This window comes from Mchenga conophoros, linkage group LG3 (genome assembly GCF_057382185.1).
Source record: "Mchenga conophoros isolate Kocher_MC1m ecotype Shallow Benthic linkage group LG3, M_conophoros_male_GT1.1, whole genome shotgun sequence".
Lineage (NCBI taxonomy): Eukaryota > Metazoa > Chordata > Actinopteri > Cichliformes > Cichlidae > Mchenga > Mchenga conophoros.
This window is the reverse complement of record NC_140528.1, coordinates 83,026,044-83,042,672: the sequence shown is the minus strand read 5'-3', so window position 1 is coordinate 83,042,672 and position 16,629 is coordinate 83,026,044. Positions and strand designations below refer to the sequence as shown.

At 42.6% G+C, this 16,629-nt stretch overlaps 1 protein-coding gene across 2 annotated transcripts in view; it reads left to right on the top strand.

Annotated features, from left to right (window-relative positions):
• Positions 1-16,077, top strand: part of LOC146581136 (mitogen-activated protein kinase kinase kinase kinase 2-like) — a 30,685-nt gene extending 14,608 nt beyond the window's left edge. For both annotated transcript variants that reach the window (XM_085267508.1, XM_085267507.1), the window contains 16 exons: positions 112-145; positions 1,831-1,981; positions 5,234-5,403; positions 5,576-5,617; positions 6,084-6,168; positions 6,637-6,716; positions 9,287-9,347; positions 9,427-9,550; positions 9,710-9,768; positions 9,853-9,956; positions 11,272-11,449; positions 11,538-11,609; positions 11,685-11,771; positions 11,854-11,924; positions 12,028-12,083; positions 14,555-16,077. In XM_085267508.1, the coding sequence (XP_085123634.1) occupies positions 112-145; positions 1,831-1,981; positions 5,234-5,403; positions 5,576-5,617; positions 6,084-6,168; positions 6,637-6,716; positions 9,287-9,347; positions 9,427-9,550; positions 9,710-9,768; positions 9,853-9,956; positions 11,272-11,449; positions 11,538-11,609; positions 11,685-11,771; positions 11,854-11,924; positions 12,028-12,083; positions 14,555-14,642 (1,462 nt within the window). In that variant the 3' untranslated portion in view covers positions 14,643-16,077. The remainder of the gene's footprint in view (positions 1-111; positions 146-1,830; positions 1,982-5,233; positions 5,404-5,575; positions 5,618-6,083; positions 6,169-6,636; positions 6,717-9,286; positions 9,348-9,426; positions 9,551-9,709; positions 9,769-9,852; positions 9,957-11,271; positions 11,450-11,537; positions 11,610-11,684; positions 11,772-11,853; positions 11,925-12,027; positions 12,084-14,554) is intronic.
• The last annotated feature ends 552 nt before the right edge of the window (positions 16,078-16,629 follow it).

Below are 16,629 nucleotides of genomic sequence, written 5' to 3'. Positions count from 1 at the left end.
TCCAGCACCTGCCTTTATGTCCGGCTTGTTTCTATTATGCTTGATGTGGATTTCATTATAAGACGTCTTTGTCTTCTAGAGCATGACCATTGTTGCTCCTTTGTCTTTCAGGAGTTTAACCATCAAGAGAGTGCCATGTGCTGATGTGAGTGTGAATCATTCTACCATAAACAAAATCTCTGTCACAATTCAGTCACTCTAGAGTTGTTCATATATACTGTGTCTGTGTGTATCTTCAACTTTTATATACTAGTTTATATGTTGCTAAAGGTATTCACTCACCTGTCCAGCTCATCAAATTCAGCTGTTCCAACTTGTATAGAATCAATTGGCTTCAAGTCGATATGCGTGTGAAGGCAGATGAGCGAATACTTTTGTAGTATGTGAAGTTTCTACTCTTCCATACTAGTTTAATATGTGTACACCTGAAGATTACAAAAAATGCTTAAAAATGCAAAGTAGCATAAGTGTTTTAATGGAAGGTGAAAATTGTGCAGAAAGCTTTAATTATGACTTTCCATCAGTTTCCTGCCTGTGCGTTCTACTAACTTTAAAATTAAATTAGCCTTCCTCAAATTCTACGTTTGCCTCAGTACAGTACAGGTCATTTGTTCCAACCAGCCTCTAGGTGGCGTGGTTTTACAGTGGGTAACTCTTGTTCAGACCCCACCTGGGGCCTTTCTGTGTGGCACTGGTGCGCTCTCCTCCTGCCTCTTGGGGTTTCGCTGGGTAACTGGCTTCGTCCCAGTGTAAATACATGCACGTTAGATTAACTGGCAGTTCTAAATTTGCCATAGATGTAAAGGAGATAAAGAGTAAAGAAGGCTTACTTAGCCAGCTGCATAACCCCCTCAGCCAGCTAAACCTACTCCCGTGTACTGACTCTGTAAATGCTTGGAAATGTCTCTGAGTGATCAAACCATGTGTGAGTCCAAACTTATTGTTGCTTGTCTAGCAACAGTTCAGTTCCAGTCCAGCAGGATCTAGTGTGTCAAAGGCAAAGTGGCTTCTTCATTATTTTCATTCCAATCTGATAATTATCAACACTATAATAGGACACTTCAAGGGAGGCCTTGAATGCCTAATTTAAGTCCAAAAACATGTGTTGAGTTTTTGGGGAAACTTGAATGTCCCCAGGAGAATAAGGATTTGGTGCAGCCTTCCATGACCAGGGTAAAAATTGCTTTATTCTTTCTGGATCCAAGATTGCATTAACTGCTGGATTCTTCTTTCCTGTACCCTAGCACAGACCTTCACAGGGATGCTGGGGGCCCAGAGGCTCCTAGGGTGCCCTAATCTCCCAATCCAGAGGCACCTTCTCAGTTGTATCAACTAGGATGGCTCCTTAAGCCATCCTAAACCTTAAGAAACTTTCCCCCAAGGAGTTGACCACTGCCCAATCCATTTGCCACTGAATCCCTCTGGCCGCCTCCTGCAGGTGGTGGATCCAAAGGAGTGCAGGCTTCCTTTGGGCTGCTGCTGGCCAGGCACCATTGGCTGGGGCCCAGCCACCAGGCATTCACCCTTGACTACCCCCCTCCTCCCTAGCATTGGCTGCACCTCTCGTGGGGTTTTTAATCGCTTATCGTCTGGTCCAGTTGTAGCAGGGGTAAAATGCCCTCGACAGCTGAGGTCCTGGGAACACCCTCTAATGCCAGTGGAGAAGGGAGGAAACACCATGACTCACCACAGAGGCATTATTCCATCTGATGAACATGCAGAAATGTGTTCAGTATGAAACCATGGGAGCAACATTCCCATGCACATCAGCCTTGTCACATGCAGTAATGTGTATTTGTATTTGGTAACATGTTTGATGGTGTTTCTCAGGGAGGCAGAAAGAGCAGTGTGTTCAGTCCGTCTACGGCCTCACTGCCAGCCTTCAGCTCTTTGACTCCCAGCACAGAGGACAAAGATCTTACACCGAGACCGACCTGTACACTGGGCCCCGACAGCGCTGTCACAGCTGACTCCACCACAGGTACTCATCACAACATTAGACCTCAGCTTTGTCTGCCTTTAAACAGACGCTTTTTCTTTTAACTTCTGTCCTGTCCCACATAACGTTGCAGTTTCAGATGTTTGTATTAGACTATTTCAGACAGTGAGGTAAACGTATGTGATCCCAGCGATGTCTTTATATACTTGATGAAATCAGAGTAGCATCCGTTAACTGTGACCTTTGACCCCCCCTACGATCTTTATATAGAGAGTGTTGATCCATGTAGCAAATGTTTCTCCAAATACCATTGTTATCAGTGTTTGTTCCAGGAATACCCAACCCACTCAGTCGAATGTTTCTCAGCATCCAAGCTAAGAAACATTAAAGGCGATTTGTAAATTTAGAGCTTTCCTTATATTGTTGGCAACTCGACGGCTTGTGTGGAGGGTTATATGTGGGCAGGCAAAACCCATCCTTCAATCAGTTCAACATATATGCTATCAGAGATAGAAAATGGATACTATGCCACTATCTCTCAGTTAGTTAAGATGAATAACTCTCCTGCCGTCATAGGTGGCGACTGATGAAAGCTTAGTGGCTCCTACACCTTTAGAGGCCTTAAAGGTCCAGTTTTTGGCTTTTGTACAAGAGACTTAGTTTAGAGCTCCCCAGTTCATCAACACTAATCCCTCTCTCACCTCTCTCACCTCTGTCTGGTATAACAAGAAAGTATTTATTGGTAAGAAAGCGTTCAAGTGGGATGCGTGTGCTAGGGCAGGAATTCATCAGCTGGGGGATCTGGACCTTGATCTAATCTGAAGACTAACCCAGACCCTCCATCTAGTATCCAGGAGTTATTCCAGAACCTGCTGGAAATGTCAGAAAGAAGCCAGGATGTCAGTTCATATGCTGTATGCATGTGGAAAATACATGTTAACCTTATGAATGATCTTTTTCATCTTAATCTCTCTAAGACTCCAGCTTTGTGTGTCCTGGGTCTGTTACCTGACAGCATGAATCTTTCTGGAAGACAGAGGCTCTGGGTGCATCTGGCTGTTATGACAGGTTGCAGGATAATACTGCATCATCTAACTCTTGTTGATATGAACAGGTCATGTACAGAGTTAAGGGGAGAGATATCTTTAATCAGGTCTGGGGTCCCTTTTTGCGGTACATGATGTTCTGTCTCAGGTCGGTTTCTAGAATCAAAGCTGCAGAGCACTGCAGTCTCTGTGACTGTCCCAGAAAATGTTTCTCTTAATCAAGTTATTAATTCCTTTTATGTTATAACTAACAAAGTGCATATGTGTCATTTTCTCTATATGATTGCATATTCCCCTTTGCTCTGTACGCGAGAATGGGATATTTTTAGGGTGCTGAATCCAAAAATGTTTGTTTTTTTGCAAAAAATCAGGGTGTTTTGTCTCGATCCCAAAGTTTCATCTTGAAGTAAGCAAAATAAACTTTATTCGCAAAATCCCTTATGTTCCTTTGTTGACTTTTAACAGTGTATTCAGCACAAATCAAACCAAAGTTGTCTGGAGAAATGACACAACCTCTCGGAGCCATAAAACAGAACTAAAACATGAGTGTGGCTGATACAGCAAGCAAAATCCTGAATGTTGAAGCATGACCAAAATCTGATAGCAGAGTGTTTATAGCAGCCAGTGAGAGTCCTTACCTTTCACTATGAACAAAATAAACCTGTTGGGACGTGACCGTCTGAGCTCCTCCCACTACCAAACCCCCTACACATTTTCTATTTGTATTTTTCTTGAGTCTCACGCTTAGAAATATTAAATCAATGTACGAAATCATTATTGGATATGTTTTTTTAATCAAGTATAAAATCCAACATGATGGAATTTTAAAAAATTCTTCAGGGAGTAAAAATTGATAAGAAACAGTCAATAAATCCTAGGTGAGTGTAATCCACTCATGTTAAACCTAAACGCGTCCTCCGTCTGAACTTTATAAATATATTGTTTGTTAATATGGGATATTTTACTATCTGAAACTGCATCGACGTTTTGGCAGAAACAAAACATCCACTGTATGTTGTGTGCATCTACTTCTTTGTCTCGATTTCTTCTTTCTTTTGTCCCTTTCAACGTATCAATCAACACATATTCAAGTCGCTCTAGAATTGAGTTAATTTAGAGTTCTTCCTGCATAAGGGCCCTGAGGTCTGATGCTGACACCGCTGCCTCCCTGTTGCTTCTCCAGCCTTCCTTCAGCTCCTCTTCGATGCACTCTCTTTCTCCACGTCCTGTTCAGACTCTCAGAGCTCTTTCAGCCGCCGTGCGGCCTCTGTTAGGTCTTCTCTCCGGTGTCCAGTTTTATTCTCAGCTTTGCTGGATATAAACAATTTGCCTGCACATTTATCCTTATAAGTTGCTTGATGTGTCTTTATCCTGTCTTCCTTCTCTCACCCCAACCGGTCGCAGCAGATGGCCCCGCCCCTCCCTGAGCCTGGTTCTGCTGGAGGTTTCTTCCTGTTAAAAGGGAGTTTTTCCTTCCCGCTGTGGCCAAAGTGCTTGCTCATAGGGGGTCATATGATTGTTGGTTTTCTGTTTTATCTGTATTATTGTAGGGTTTTTTACCTTACACTATTCAGCACCTTGAGGCAAATGTTGTGATTATTTGTTGATATATAAATTAAATTGAATTGTTACAATGCGCCTGCATCAGCACAGTTAGAGTGCAGAGCAGTTACACAGAATTAGACAAATGTAAGGACGAAAGTATCGTAGAAAACTCAAAACATAACATATAACACTTTAACAGAAAAGTAAATCACCTTCTAACTCCACAATATCATCACATAAAGTAAAAAGTTATCTTCTACCTGGGATGTTGTATCTTGGCTCAGGCTTTTTGAACAACTCCTTAACGTTGTTAGTGTCTCCTCCTTGTGTGCCATCGTGATCTGGTTGTACTCGATGGAGTGTTTTTGCCTCAAGTGGTGAAACACGTTTGTTGTTTATTGTTTCCACCTTCAGCAGGAGCAGTTTTCTTGCATATTCTAGTCATCTTTGTACTTTCTTAGAGGTTGTCAAAGTATCTGCTTTTTCAGGCTGACACACTGCGCTTGCTTGTTGTTTTATACGCTAATGAATGTAAATGTCGTGATGTCGTGATGTGGAACTTTAATACCATGTAATAATGTATATTGCAGTTACTGCAGACATGACTTCATGCATGCATTAACTTCAGCTATGACCGCAATAGTTCCACTTTAAGCTGACCAAGCTCACAATGAGTCCCACAGAAATCTCTTTCTCCTTTTAGCCTTGGCCAGGTGTTCGGCCACTCAGGACATCACAAAGGGCTGCAGTGAAACGTGTCAGCCAGCGGAGGGCGCTGTGCCAGCAGAGTTGGTTACTACTGCTTCCTCACCCAAGCGAGAGACCCCACTATCACCAGAATGGAGCACACTGAGGAGGAAGACGAAGGATGATGTAAGTGGAAGCCTCAGCATATCAGCCTGTGTGACTTGCTAACCTTATAACTTCCTAATGATTGGATCCTTTAAAGGTGTCGGACTACACACCGTGTAACAGTCAAAATGCTGATTTGTGACATTTACAAAAAATAATAACATTTGTTATGTGTAACCTTTGACATTTTTAGAGCGCTGATTGTCATGGCCTTCCTCCCACCCCTCAAGTCCATGTAAGTGTGAAGTTTAACATTTTACGGCCAAAGCTCTCATAACTAACATGATATGCTTCCTCACGTACAACCGTGTGTTTTAATGGCTGCATCCTGCCAACGGATTCCACAAACCTCTGCACCTTCTCACTACTTCCTCACTTTTAGAGTAACTCTTGTGCAAACTGGTTTGTGATCTAAGGAGCTTTGAAAGACAAAGAGTTGGGACGTTTCATCTCTTATCTGAGAAGCTCCTTCAGTTCTAAGAGCAGTAGGTGGAGAGTCCCAGATTTTAAGCCCTATTGGGAGACAAAGCTCCTCAGATTACCGTGACCTGGATGACTGAACAGAAAAAATTACTTGTGCAACTTTGAATAAAAGTATAACAGCCAGTTTGGTTTTGTTGGAAAGATAACATACCTAAACTGAAGAGTCAATCTAAACATGCCAGACCATACGTGATTCAGTTGCTCTGCTGCTTCTGTAGATGGGAGCCTGCTTCTCTAAAGTCTTCAATGGCTGCCCTCTAAAAATCAACTGCGCCGTCACCTGGATTTTTCCCAAAACAAGAGGTCAGTGGTTTGGTCTGTGGTTCTGTTTTTACTTCATAGTGGAGTAATGAGAGCGTTTTCTCAGAAATCTCACAGCAGCAGGTTTATAACAGGTTTATATTAATGTGAGCAGACAGTTCGTTTATGCAAGGTACGATGAAAGGGAGACTTCTTGTTTGAAAGGAAAGCTGTAACTGACTTAAATGTGGCTGTGTTCTCTTTAAGATGGTCTTGTTGTGCAGAGATGCTCTTTGTTACGTGTGCACGTCCTTCAGTGTGTCACAGTGAATGTGATGTGGCACTGTAGTGGCCAGGTGCCTGCACACAGCATGGGTCATGTGCGTGCTGTTGCCTGACATTGTAGCACAAAGAGGCACTCTTAATGGGGATAGCAGCCAAAGTGAAAGCAGGTCTGGTGTCTGAACCTTGTGATGCGATGGTGTTTGGTGCTGATGGAAACTTCTTTATATAAACACTTTCCCTACTTAGATCAGTATCTTATTCTTGGGGCAGAAGAAGGCATCTACACACTGAACCTTAATGAACTTCATGAAGATACATTAGAGAAGGTAAGATCGTAATTCTCTCACATTTATAATGCTTTAACAGCCATGCTGTCCACTCCACTTAACTGACCTGAATCCTTTATTACATGTCCTGTGTTTAATGAGTATAATTGGTAACATTTTAATGCTTTTCATTGCCCTCCATTCTGGTGAAGTTATTGGAAAGACGACTTATTTGCAAAGCACCAAGGGAAAGTCAGCAAAGCAAACTTTAGCTGTGCACAAAATTAGCCAACAACAAAACAGAATCCCAAAATGAGCACAGAGGCAGGAGCTATGTGTGGAAGACATGCTACATGCTACAAAACAGGGATTAGAACAAAGATGAACAGATGGGGATCAAGGTACGGGCTAAAATGATTGGACACAGATGACGGCGATGAGAGGAAAAGGAGGGAAGACGGACAAAAACACGACACACCAGAAAACTGAGCAACACATAGACGAGACAGAGGTCAGACAGGGGAAACATCAGGGCTACTAGTAACACAAGAACATTAGAAACTAGAGATGGACCGATCCGATATTACGTATCGGTATCGGTCCGATACTGACCTAAATTACTGGATCGGATATCGGAGAAAAATAAAAAATGTAATCCGATCCATTAAATGTCACGAAAGCACCTCACAAAACTTGCAACACGCCGTAACTCACCTCAGAACGTTAGCACGTCGAGCAGTATGCATCACGTGATAGAGCAGCTGTGGCATGCAGGACCTGTCGGTGGTCTGGATAGCATTTGGAGCTTCGCTAGCAACCTGGCATTTCATCTCCGACAAAGTTATCCCGAGAGAAGTAAAGCACGTGTGTAAGTCCATCTCTGAATGTTTGTAAAGCATTCCTGCGTTAAGCTTAACGAGCGACTGCCTCTTCTTGCTGCTACTTCAATCATGAAACTGCTTAATGATCAGCTGATCGGCTTTTCTGTCACGACTCCGTCTCTCTTCTTTGTTTTTGGTCCACTTTGCACCAGAAAGAGGAAACCAGCGGCTGAACAACAGCAGCATGTTTAAGCTTGATAAGCTGTTGTTAGAATTTATTTAATATTACTTTCTAGACCTGGATCCTTTTCTATGCAGCTGACGGCTGTAACTGTGCAGGGGCGGATCTAGCAAAGTTTAGCCAGGGGGGCCGATAGGGCATTAACAGGGAAAAGGGGGCACAAAGACATACTTTACTTTCTTATTCTCATTTAAAATGTCTGGCTGTTATTAAATAATTATCTGAATCTTACACCCAAAGTTTTAATCTGATGTAAAATGTATAGAAGTCAATTACTGTATATAGTAACTATTAAGTCTAATATATATACCCTAGTAAGCTATAGTACTTTTTCCTTTGGGAAGGTACCATCTGTGCAGTCTGCAATTTTGTTGAAGAAAGATGTTGAATCTATTTAATATTTCTTGAAAAATAATTGATTTCTGTGCATTTTTTTCACACTGCATCAAATTAAGGTTGATTACGTCGATTAAGCATCATGAGGTGGAGCGTGAGGGGTGGTTCCCTATTTTTTATTTATTTATTTTTGTTGTTGCTGGGAGTTGGAACCCTATTAGTTAGGTTGCTTAATATTTACGCTAAGTACTCTTTAAAATACCAGAATAGGGAGGATGGTGTAGGTCTAAGTTTATTAGATTGATCAGTATTGCTGAACTATGAAATATTTTTTTTTGTATACAGTTATAACAGAATAGCTTTAGTGTAGTTGTTGTTTTAAACTTGAGTATGAACTTATACAAAATGCAGCAAGATATTTAAAAAAAACCAGTTTTGTTGATTAAAAAACACTATATCGGATTCATATCGGTATCGGCAGATATCCAAATTTATGATATCGGTATCGGACATAAAAAAGTGGTATCGTGCCATCTCTATTAGAAACACGAAGGAAAGTCAGCTAAGACTAATACTTTCACAATATCTTATACTGAAATGGGTCAAAGGTCAAGTGGCTATATTCATAAGATGCTCGACTATCCGTGCACAGACGTGCAGGAGGAATAACTCGGTCCAGCGCAGGTTAGGTCTGCAGCATAAGATACTATGACAATATAACCCCAGTAAGGAGCGACCTCCTTAAAACCAGTCTGTGCTTAACACTGCAATAACACTGCAAACCCTAAATCTGGCAAACTTCTCCCGATGTTTCCACTGAAGGGGTTGGAAGTTAAAAAGCGCCGAAGGTTAGGTTTGGAGTAAATCATGGATGTGTGCATGTGAGTGTGTGCATGTGTGTGCACGTGTTTGTGTGCAGCTTGTAGTGCAAACGTGCGTGCAGAATTCATGCAGACATGTGTAACTGGTCGTTTTGAGGTAGAAAAGAGTGATGCGCGGTCAAGCTGGTAGTTGAAAGTGTCAGTCAGAGTAGAAGAGCATTGTGTAAAAATGCAAGTAATAACAGCAAAGTGCAAGTCATTAATCGCATCACCCTGAAAAACCTGAGTAAGGAGTGCAGCTCCTGATGAAAGGAGGAGCACTGAAAACCAGGAAATGATGTTTCTGGAACAGTCTGATGACTGAAGCTGGATGTTTGAAGTCTCAGTGAACTGCTTGTCTTTTCCCCACAGCTCCTCCCTCAGCGATGTATATGGCTATATGTTATGAACAATGTGCTGATGTCCGTATCAGGTAACAAACAGCGTGACACAAATGGAGAACATTGTGTCCACTCGATAATATGCTGCTCTAAAAAGGCTCCATCCTGCAGGCAAGTCGGCCCAGCTTTACTCGCACAGCCTGCCAGCTCTGTTTGAACAGAAAGGACATCTGCACAAGAAACACAGCAGCCTGTCGCTCAGCACCAACCGCCTCACTGAGCGGATCAGTCTCAGGTACGACACGCCATCACAGATGCAGGGAAACAGGAGCTGTAGGTGCAGCAGTGTTAATAATGTCATGTATGATGCTACCACCTGATTTTGAGGAAGGAGGATACTGTAAACCCAATTTTGTCTGCTTGTTCTGACCTGGATATTCTCTGTTGGCTACAGAAAGTTTACCATATCTGTAAAGATTCCTGACACTAAAGGTTGTAGGAGGTGCAGTGTAGGTAAGCAATGCAGAGTTACTCTGGTCAGTCTGTTTGTTCACGGAGAACAACTGCAGACACTTAGTCCTGCTCTCTCTGTTTCAGCAAGAAACCCATACACAGATAGCACATTTCTGTGCGGGGCTGTCCCATCTGGCCTGGTTTTACTCTTGTGGTATGAGCCTCTTCAGAAGTTCATGCATCTAAAGGTTTGTACAGATATGTCGAACTTGCCACCTGAATAAATGTCTTCCTTTCTAACTCTACCCCAATTTCCACAATGCAAACCAGCCATTAGACCTGAATTACATAAAAGTAGACAGACAGCATATCAGAATCTGAAGCATGCATTGTTTTTTTTAATAACATATGCATACTTTTTATTCAAGCCCAACAAGATTTTAGAGACTAAATCAAAGAAACGTTGTATAAACGCCGTCCAAAAACACCAACAGCACCTTCTCTGGGTCCAAGCTCGTGTAACTGAATGGTTACCATGTGTTTTCTGTGCTACAGGAACAGTGTTATCAGCACACAGTTCAACGCCAGCATGCACCATTAGATCACATAGCACAGATAATTGACAGGTTTTTTGTGAATGTCTCGCACATTTCATAACGATAATGTATGTACTGTGAGAACAGAGCTCTGTGTTAAGCCTGTCTGCAGTCCTAACACAGTGCTGCTTGGAGAAACACGCCTGTGCCACAACATTATGGAAAAGTGGCATCAGTCCAAAGACGTGCAGTTAGGGGACAGGTTCATTGGAAACGCTAAATTGCCCATAGGTGTGAATGTGTGCGAATGGTTGTCTGTGTCTATGTGTTAGCCCTGCCACAGACTGGGACCTGTCCAGGGTGCACCCCGCCTCTCGCCCTAAGACAGCTGGGACAGGCTCCAGCCCCCCGCCACCCTGAAAAAGGATAACCGGAAGCAGACGGATGGACGGATGATTGGATGGATGGACGGACGGATGGATGGACGGACGGATGGATGGACGGACGGATGGATGGATGGACGGACGGACGGACGCATGGATGGATGGATGGACAGCTGGATGGATGGATGGGTGGATGGATGGGTGGATGGATGGATGGATGGACGGACGGACGGACGCATGGATGGATGGATGGACAGCTGGATGGATGGATGGGTGGATGGATGGGTGGATGGATGGGTGGATGGATGGATGGATGGATGGATGGATGGACGGCTGGACGGATGGACGGCTGGACGGATGGATGGACGGATGGATGGATGGATGGATGGATGGATGGATGGACGGATGGATGAGTGGATGGACGGCTGGATGGACGGCAGGATGGACGGACGGACGGGTGGATGGATGGATGGGTGGATGGCATCGGTTTATCTTTAATCTCAAGATTTACTAATCATACAAGAATTCTGTTGTGCTGTTTTGGACGGTTGTATGAACAGGTTCAGCTCCGGTTTAACAAGCATCACTTAACCATCATGAGAATTTATTTAGTTTTTCTTGTTTCCTTGGTGACTGTTTCACAGCAACTCGCCATCAGGCTCCCAGATTCTCTTCCGATATTTGAACTGCTGGTGTTGGCAACAGATGAGTTTCCTCAGCTGTGTGTTGGAGTGAGAGACTGTAGTAATGATAAACCACCAACCGGCCAACAGCTCAGGTTTGATATTATAGAGCTGAACGGCGCTCCTGTTCCAGTGCCAGGTAGGACCGTTTCTGCGTGTCTCTGCTGACTTCCTGAAGCTTCAAGCTTCAACTTGTTTCAACAAGCTTCCTTGTTTCCGTGCGTCAGGAGATAGTGGAGCACTCAGAGCCGTGCAGGTAACCCAGCTGGACCGAGACACTGTTCTCATCACCTTGGAAAGTAAGTCCCCTCGCATATTGTGAATCCTTCAAATGTCTTTCATGCTCGTTCTCAATCTGTGTACCGTTTGGACAGGAACTGTAAAGATCGTGAACCTGCAAGGACTTCCATCCAGACAGCTGGCTGCAAAAATAGTCTTTGACTTCCCCATTGAAACACTAGGTAGAAATGATGATGTGACAAACAAAGTGAATGAGAGCTGATGTGTGTCCTGAAAGCTGAGTGACACCTCCTGTTCTGTCAGTCTGCTTGCAGGATAGTGTGCTGGCGTTCTGGAAGCATGGCCTCAAAGGGAGGAGTTTCCATTCAGATGAGGTGATGAACTAGTAAATTCATCCAACGTTGGCTGAGCTCGTATCATGTGCTTATCATATTAGTTCTAAGTCATTACACATGTGAATTTTCACTTTATGTGCAGGTAACACAAGAAATTACAGATGAGAGTCGTGTGTTCAGAGTTCTGGGAACAAACAGGTATGTTAACTGTATGCTGACAAGAGCTATCAATCACTGTGAGAAACTAGTAATCCTAGTACATCAGAAGTAATCAGGATAGTATTTTTCTTGATACTATTGTTAATAGACCTGGAAGTGATTTTCAGAGTAGCATGTGGAAGTAGCATGAATACTGCTAGCATTAATGGTAGCATTAAAGCAGGAGTCACACTAGAGTGTTTGTTCTGTTGGTTACTCAGATCCAAGGATTTAGGAAATGCAGCCTATGTGTTTGCATGCAGCCCTCCAAAAAAACCAGCCATTAAAGTTACCAACTACCGTCTACCTGACACTTTGTACAGAAAACTACTTTCCTTAGTGCTAATTTTCTTTATGCTAGTGCCAAATCACAACAATAGTCACTTCAAGACACTGTATATTGTAAGGTAAAGGCCCTGCAATTATGGTGCACAAAGGTGAAAAACTCCCTTTTAGCAGGTGAAAACCTGAACCAGGCTGGGGGAGGGGCGGGCATCTGCTGCGATTGGTTGGGGGGGTGAGAGGAGGAAGACGGGACAAAGACAATCTGGGGAAGAGAGCCAGAGAATATTCTCAACTAATGATTGAATGCAGAGAGGTGTTTAAATAGATAGTGAGTGAAAAGGGCGACTGAAGAAGAAACACTTGGTGCATCACGGGAACCTGCCAGCAGCCTAGACTTAGGCTAACTAAGGGAGGATTCAGGGAAGAAAGGAAAGTTGTAATCCTAATGTTAAAAGTAGAGAGGGTGTCTGTCTCCCAAACCCAAACTGGAAGCTGGTTCCACAGAAGTGGTGGCTGTAGCTCAGGTGGGGGAGCAGGTCACCTACTCCCCGTCTACATGCCAGATATCCTGCATGAAAGTTGCTCTTCGGTGCATCCGTCAGAGTATGAATGGGTGTGAACGGGTGAATGAGGCAAGCTTTGAGTGCTCAGAGTAGAAAACCACTATATAAGAACCGGTCCATTTACCATTTACCAAGAGGGGCCTGGAAACCGAAGGGTCTGGCTCCCATTTTACTTTTAAATACTTGGAACGAAGTGCTCTAATGGGGTGATATGGTACTATAAGGTCATTAAGATAAGACAGGGGCTGATTATTCAAAACCTTTTATGTGAGGATTTTGAATCTTTTATTCTGGAGCCAATAAATGTTCTGTTTCTAGTCCCTGTCAGGACTCTCGCTGCAGCATGTTGGATTAACTGAGAGCTTTTAGGACATCCTGATAATAACCTCAGCACTTCCTTTTGATCATTTTTGTGGGGGGAGGGGACATTAACACCAGGTTTTCTCAAACAATTGACACACAACCTGTGAAAATGAATAATTTCAGTAACTACAAGTGTGTGTTTACATTTGGATCGTATAGATATCTGGCATTAAAGCTCAGTCTTCAGAAAATGTCCTTTTCTTTTTGATTTCTTTCAGAGCAGTCTGGAATTGATTTTTGACTAAATAATTAAAACTAATAATAATATATTACTATATTATATTACTAACAAATCCAGGACACCCCTGTTGATCCAGTAGCTCTTAATGAAGTTTGAAATAAGAATCGTGGTGAGTTCATTAGAAACATTTCACTTTTCTTTTTTAAATCAGTCATTACTGGAATCATCTGAAGTGCAAAAACAGTGGGATTATATATGAGAAGGACGGACTCAAAGACTGTCGTGTATCACATATGTATTACATCGATGTCCAAAATCAATGCATCATTAATGAAACTGAAACAAAAGTACTGAATTTCATGTGGAAGACCAAACCTCAGCATTCAGGAAAGTCTTATACAGGAGCAAAGATAATGGACGTTACCCGGAGTTTTCCACTGTGAAACCAGGAATAACAGCTTAAAAATGTTTCTGTGATCTAAATCATTGTCAGCCTGGCAGGCAAATAGCGTGGACACCAAAGTTTGTGAACATGATAACCTGAGAACAAAGACATGTAGGATTTTAAATCGGTACCATAGGTGTGTCTACTGGGAGGCTGAGGCTTAGCGCTGCTGGCTGCCAGTACTAAGTATTATTATACAACCCTTATTTAGTTGATCTTATCTTCTTTCCTTGTGTTTCAGTTAGTTTTTACTCAAACTGGGTGTAGAAGGAATCCCTGCAAAGGTTTCTTTTTCTTCTGTGTTATGTTTTATGTATTTCTCAGCTCTTTGCTTCCTTTACTTTAAACTTGTTTGTATGCTGGTGTGTAAATGTTCACACTTATCATAAAGTTTAAAAAAGTAGTAGGCGTGGTGATGAGCAGGAACAGGAGTAAAACTCCAGTAAGTGTACCAGTACTGTACCAGTGTGTAGCATTAAAGTCAAACTACAGTGGTTGTAGTATCAGTAGAGTAGTGTTAGTACTAGAGGTGGGAGGAGTAGAAGCAGGTGGAGGCACTGGCTTTAGGTTAGTACTGCCTTTCTCTGGCTCTCCTTTGCAACTCATCTCCTTCTCATTTGCTGACAATGTGCAGAGACATCCTCCTTCAGAGCACACCGACTGATGACCCGTCAGCACTGAGCAGCCTGTACATCCTGACAGGACACGAAAGCAGCTACTGAGAGAGGACACGGGGCTCATTCGACGGTGTTACCAAAGAAAAGCACAGCCTGTCTGTAACTGTGGGGTGGAAACGATGCTCTGTTTCACTGAGGCTGTGCCAGGAAACGGTTCAATGCTGGGAATGACAAATGTTAGGAAGGTATCCTGCTGACTGTCCAGCCTTCACCTGTACACAAGACACCTGTCAAGGTCCTCGCTGGGGTTATAGTTGATAAAGCTTTCTAGCTTTTCTTGTCTATTCAGCTTACCTGCTTAAATCAGACCTTTCTGTTAAAGCTAATGCAGACTCCACTGATCCGCCCGCTCAGTGTGGACGGGAGAATAACCTGAACATGGCCTCTGGGACATCATCGTACTGATGTTATGAAGCGCTCAGTCAGGTTTTCTTCTTGATCAGACTGAGGGGCAGACTGAGTGTGTTTTGGTGCCTCAACATTCAGTCATATTCTGTAAAGCCATTTTCTGTCTGCATGCTGCACATAACCTCTTTGGACCAGAGTGCTGTGACACCTACACCTTACACCTGCAGGAGCTGCTCGGCCATAGAAAGCTGCTCTGTGAAGTGCACGGCTTTTTTGCCAGTGTTGATTTTATGGGTTTAATGTAATAACTAATTTTTCACATCATCGTCTGAGTCGTAATCCCAACGAGGAAACCTGGAATGTAAAACTTGATGGACGCTCCAGCTGAAGAGTGAAGTGTCAGACTTTTAATGGATCTTTCGAGCATTAGCGTACTTACAATGGCAGAAACAGTGCCACGTCTAAAGCATAGGAGCCATCTTCATCTCATGCTTCCCATTTCATGCAAGTTTCTTCTCATCCTCAGATGGACAGAATTTGGTTTGCTGACTTCATTCAGTCACACCATACTAGAGCATAAAAAGTGGAAATAAACTGGTCAGTAAGAAAGTGTGATGCTTGAAAGTATAGCGTAAGGACAGCAGCAGCACTGCATTTACAGCTGATATGATGACTTCAGCATCTTTAAAGAACTGTGAAGGAATTATCAGTGCTAACACAACCTTAAGCACGTGATGTGACCGTATACACTGCTTACACTTTCAGTATCCTTACTTAAAGAGAACATCTCAGAAAAAAGTACAGTTAGCAAGAAGCTTTGAGAACAAGGCAGTGTTATTGTATGCTAACCACCGTGGTGGTGTAGCTTGTCCTGATAAAAAGTGAATGTGGTCACATTATACTTGTTAACTAAAATGAAAAAATTAAATAATTCCACTACATGGGTAAAGATATTTATGATATTTATGGAAAGGATACTATAAAAGTAACACTGGCCTTTCCATGAGAGAAACTTGAAGTACAGTATGCATGTTGAGATTAATGTTTGTTTAATATGTTTTTGCTACTATGTGAAGATGTGATGTTATTAACAACACAGAATAGACAGAAATAAAGATTTTCATATCTCTTGGAGTTTTATGAAGAGTTTGTTGGGTTGTTCTTCTTTGAATGTGTGGATCGATGCTTCTGCGATTTATATCTTAATCCTTCAATTTGTAAAAAACATTTTGAATTCCGTTTGAGAAGATAAATGAAGGTTCTTGCGTTCAAGTGGAGGCTCTAGCAGACTGAGAAAGTAACTGCATAACTGGTCAAAGGAGCTTGTAAAGAAAAGCGTCTGGACTTCTTTAAGTTACTTGAAGACGTTTCACCTCTCATCCGAGAAGCTTCTTCAGTTCTAAGGTCAAATGGTGGAGAGTCCCAGATAACTGCATAACTATGTTATTCCTGCACCCATAGCAGCAAGTAAGTGAAGGCAGTGATGAGCGCTGATGAGTTCTCAGATCACTCAGTCAGTCTCTGAGCGTCACCTTTATTGTGATCGCGCACTTTAAGCTTTCATGCCTGTATTTTTGCACAATTGTGATAATACTGTATTGAAAGAAATCTGTGCACAGACAAACATGGGGCGGCTTTGCTCAGGTAGTAGACGAAGGTGCTTCAATCCCCGTCTGCATACCAA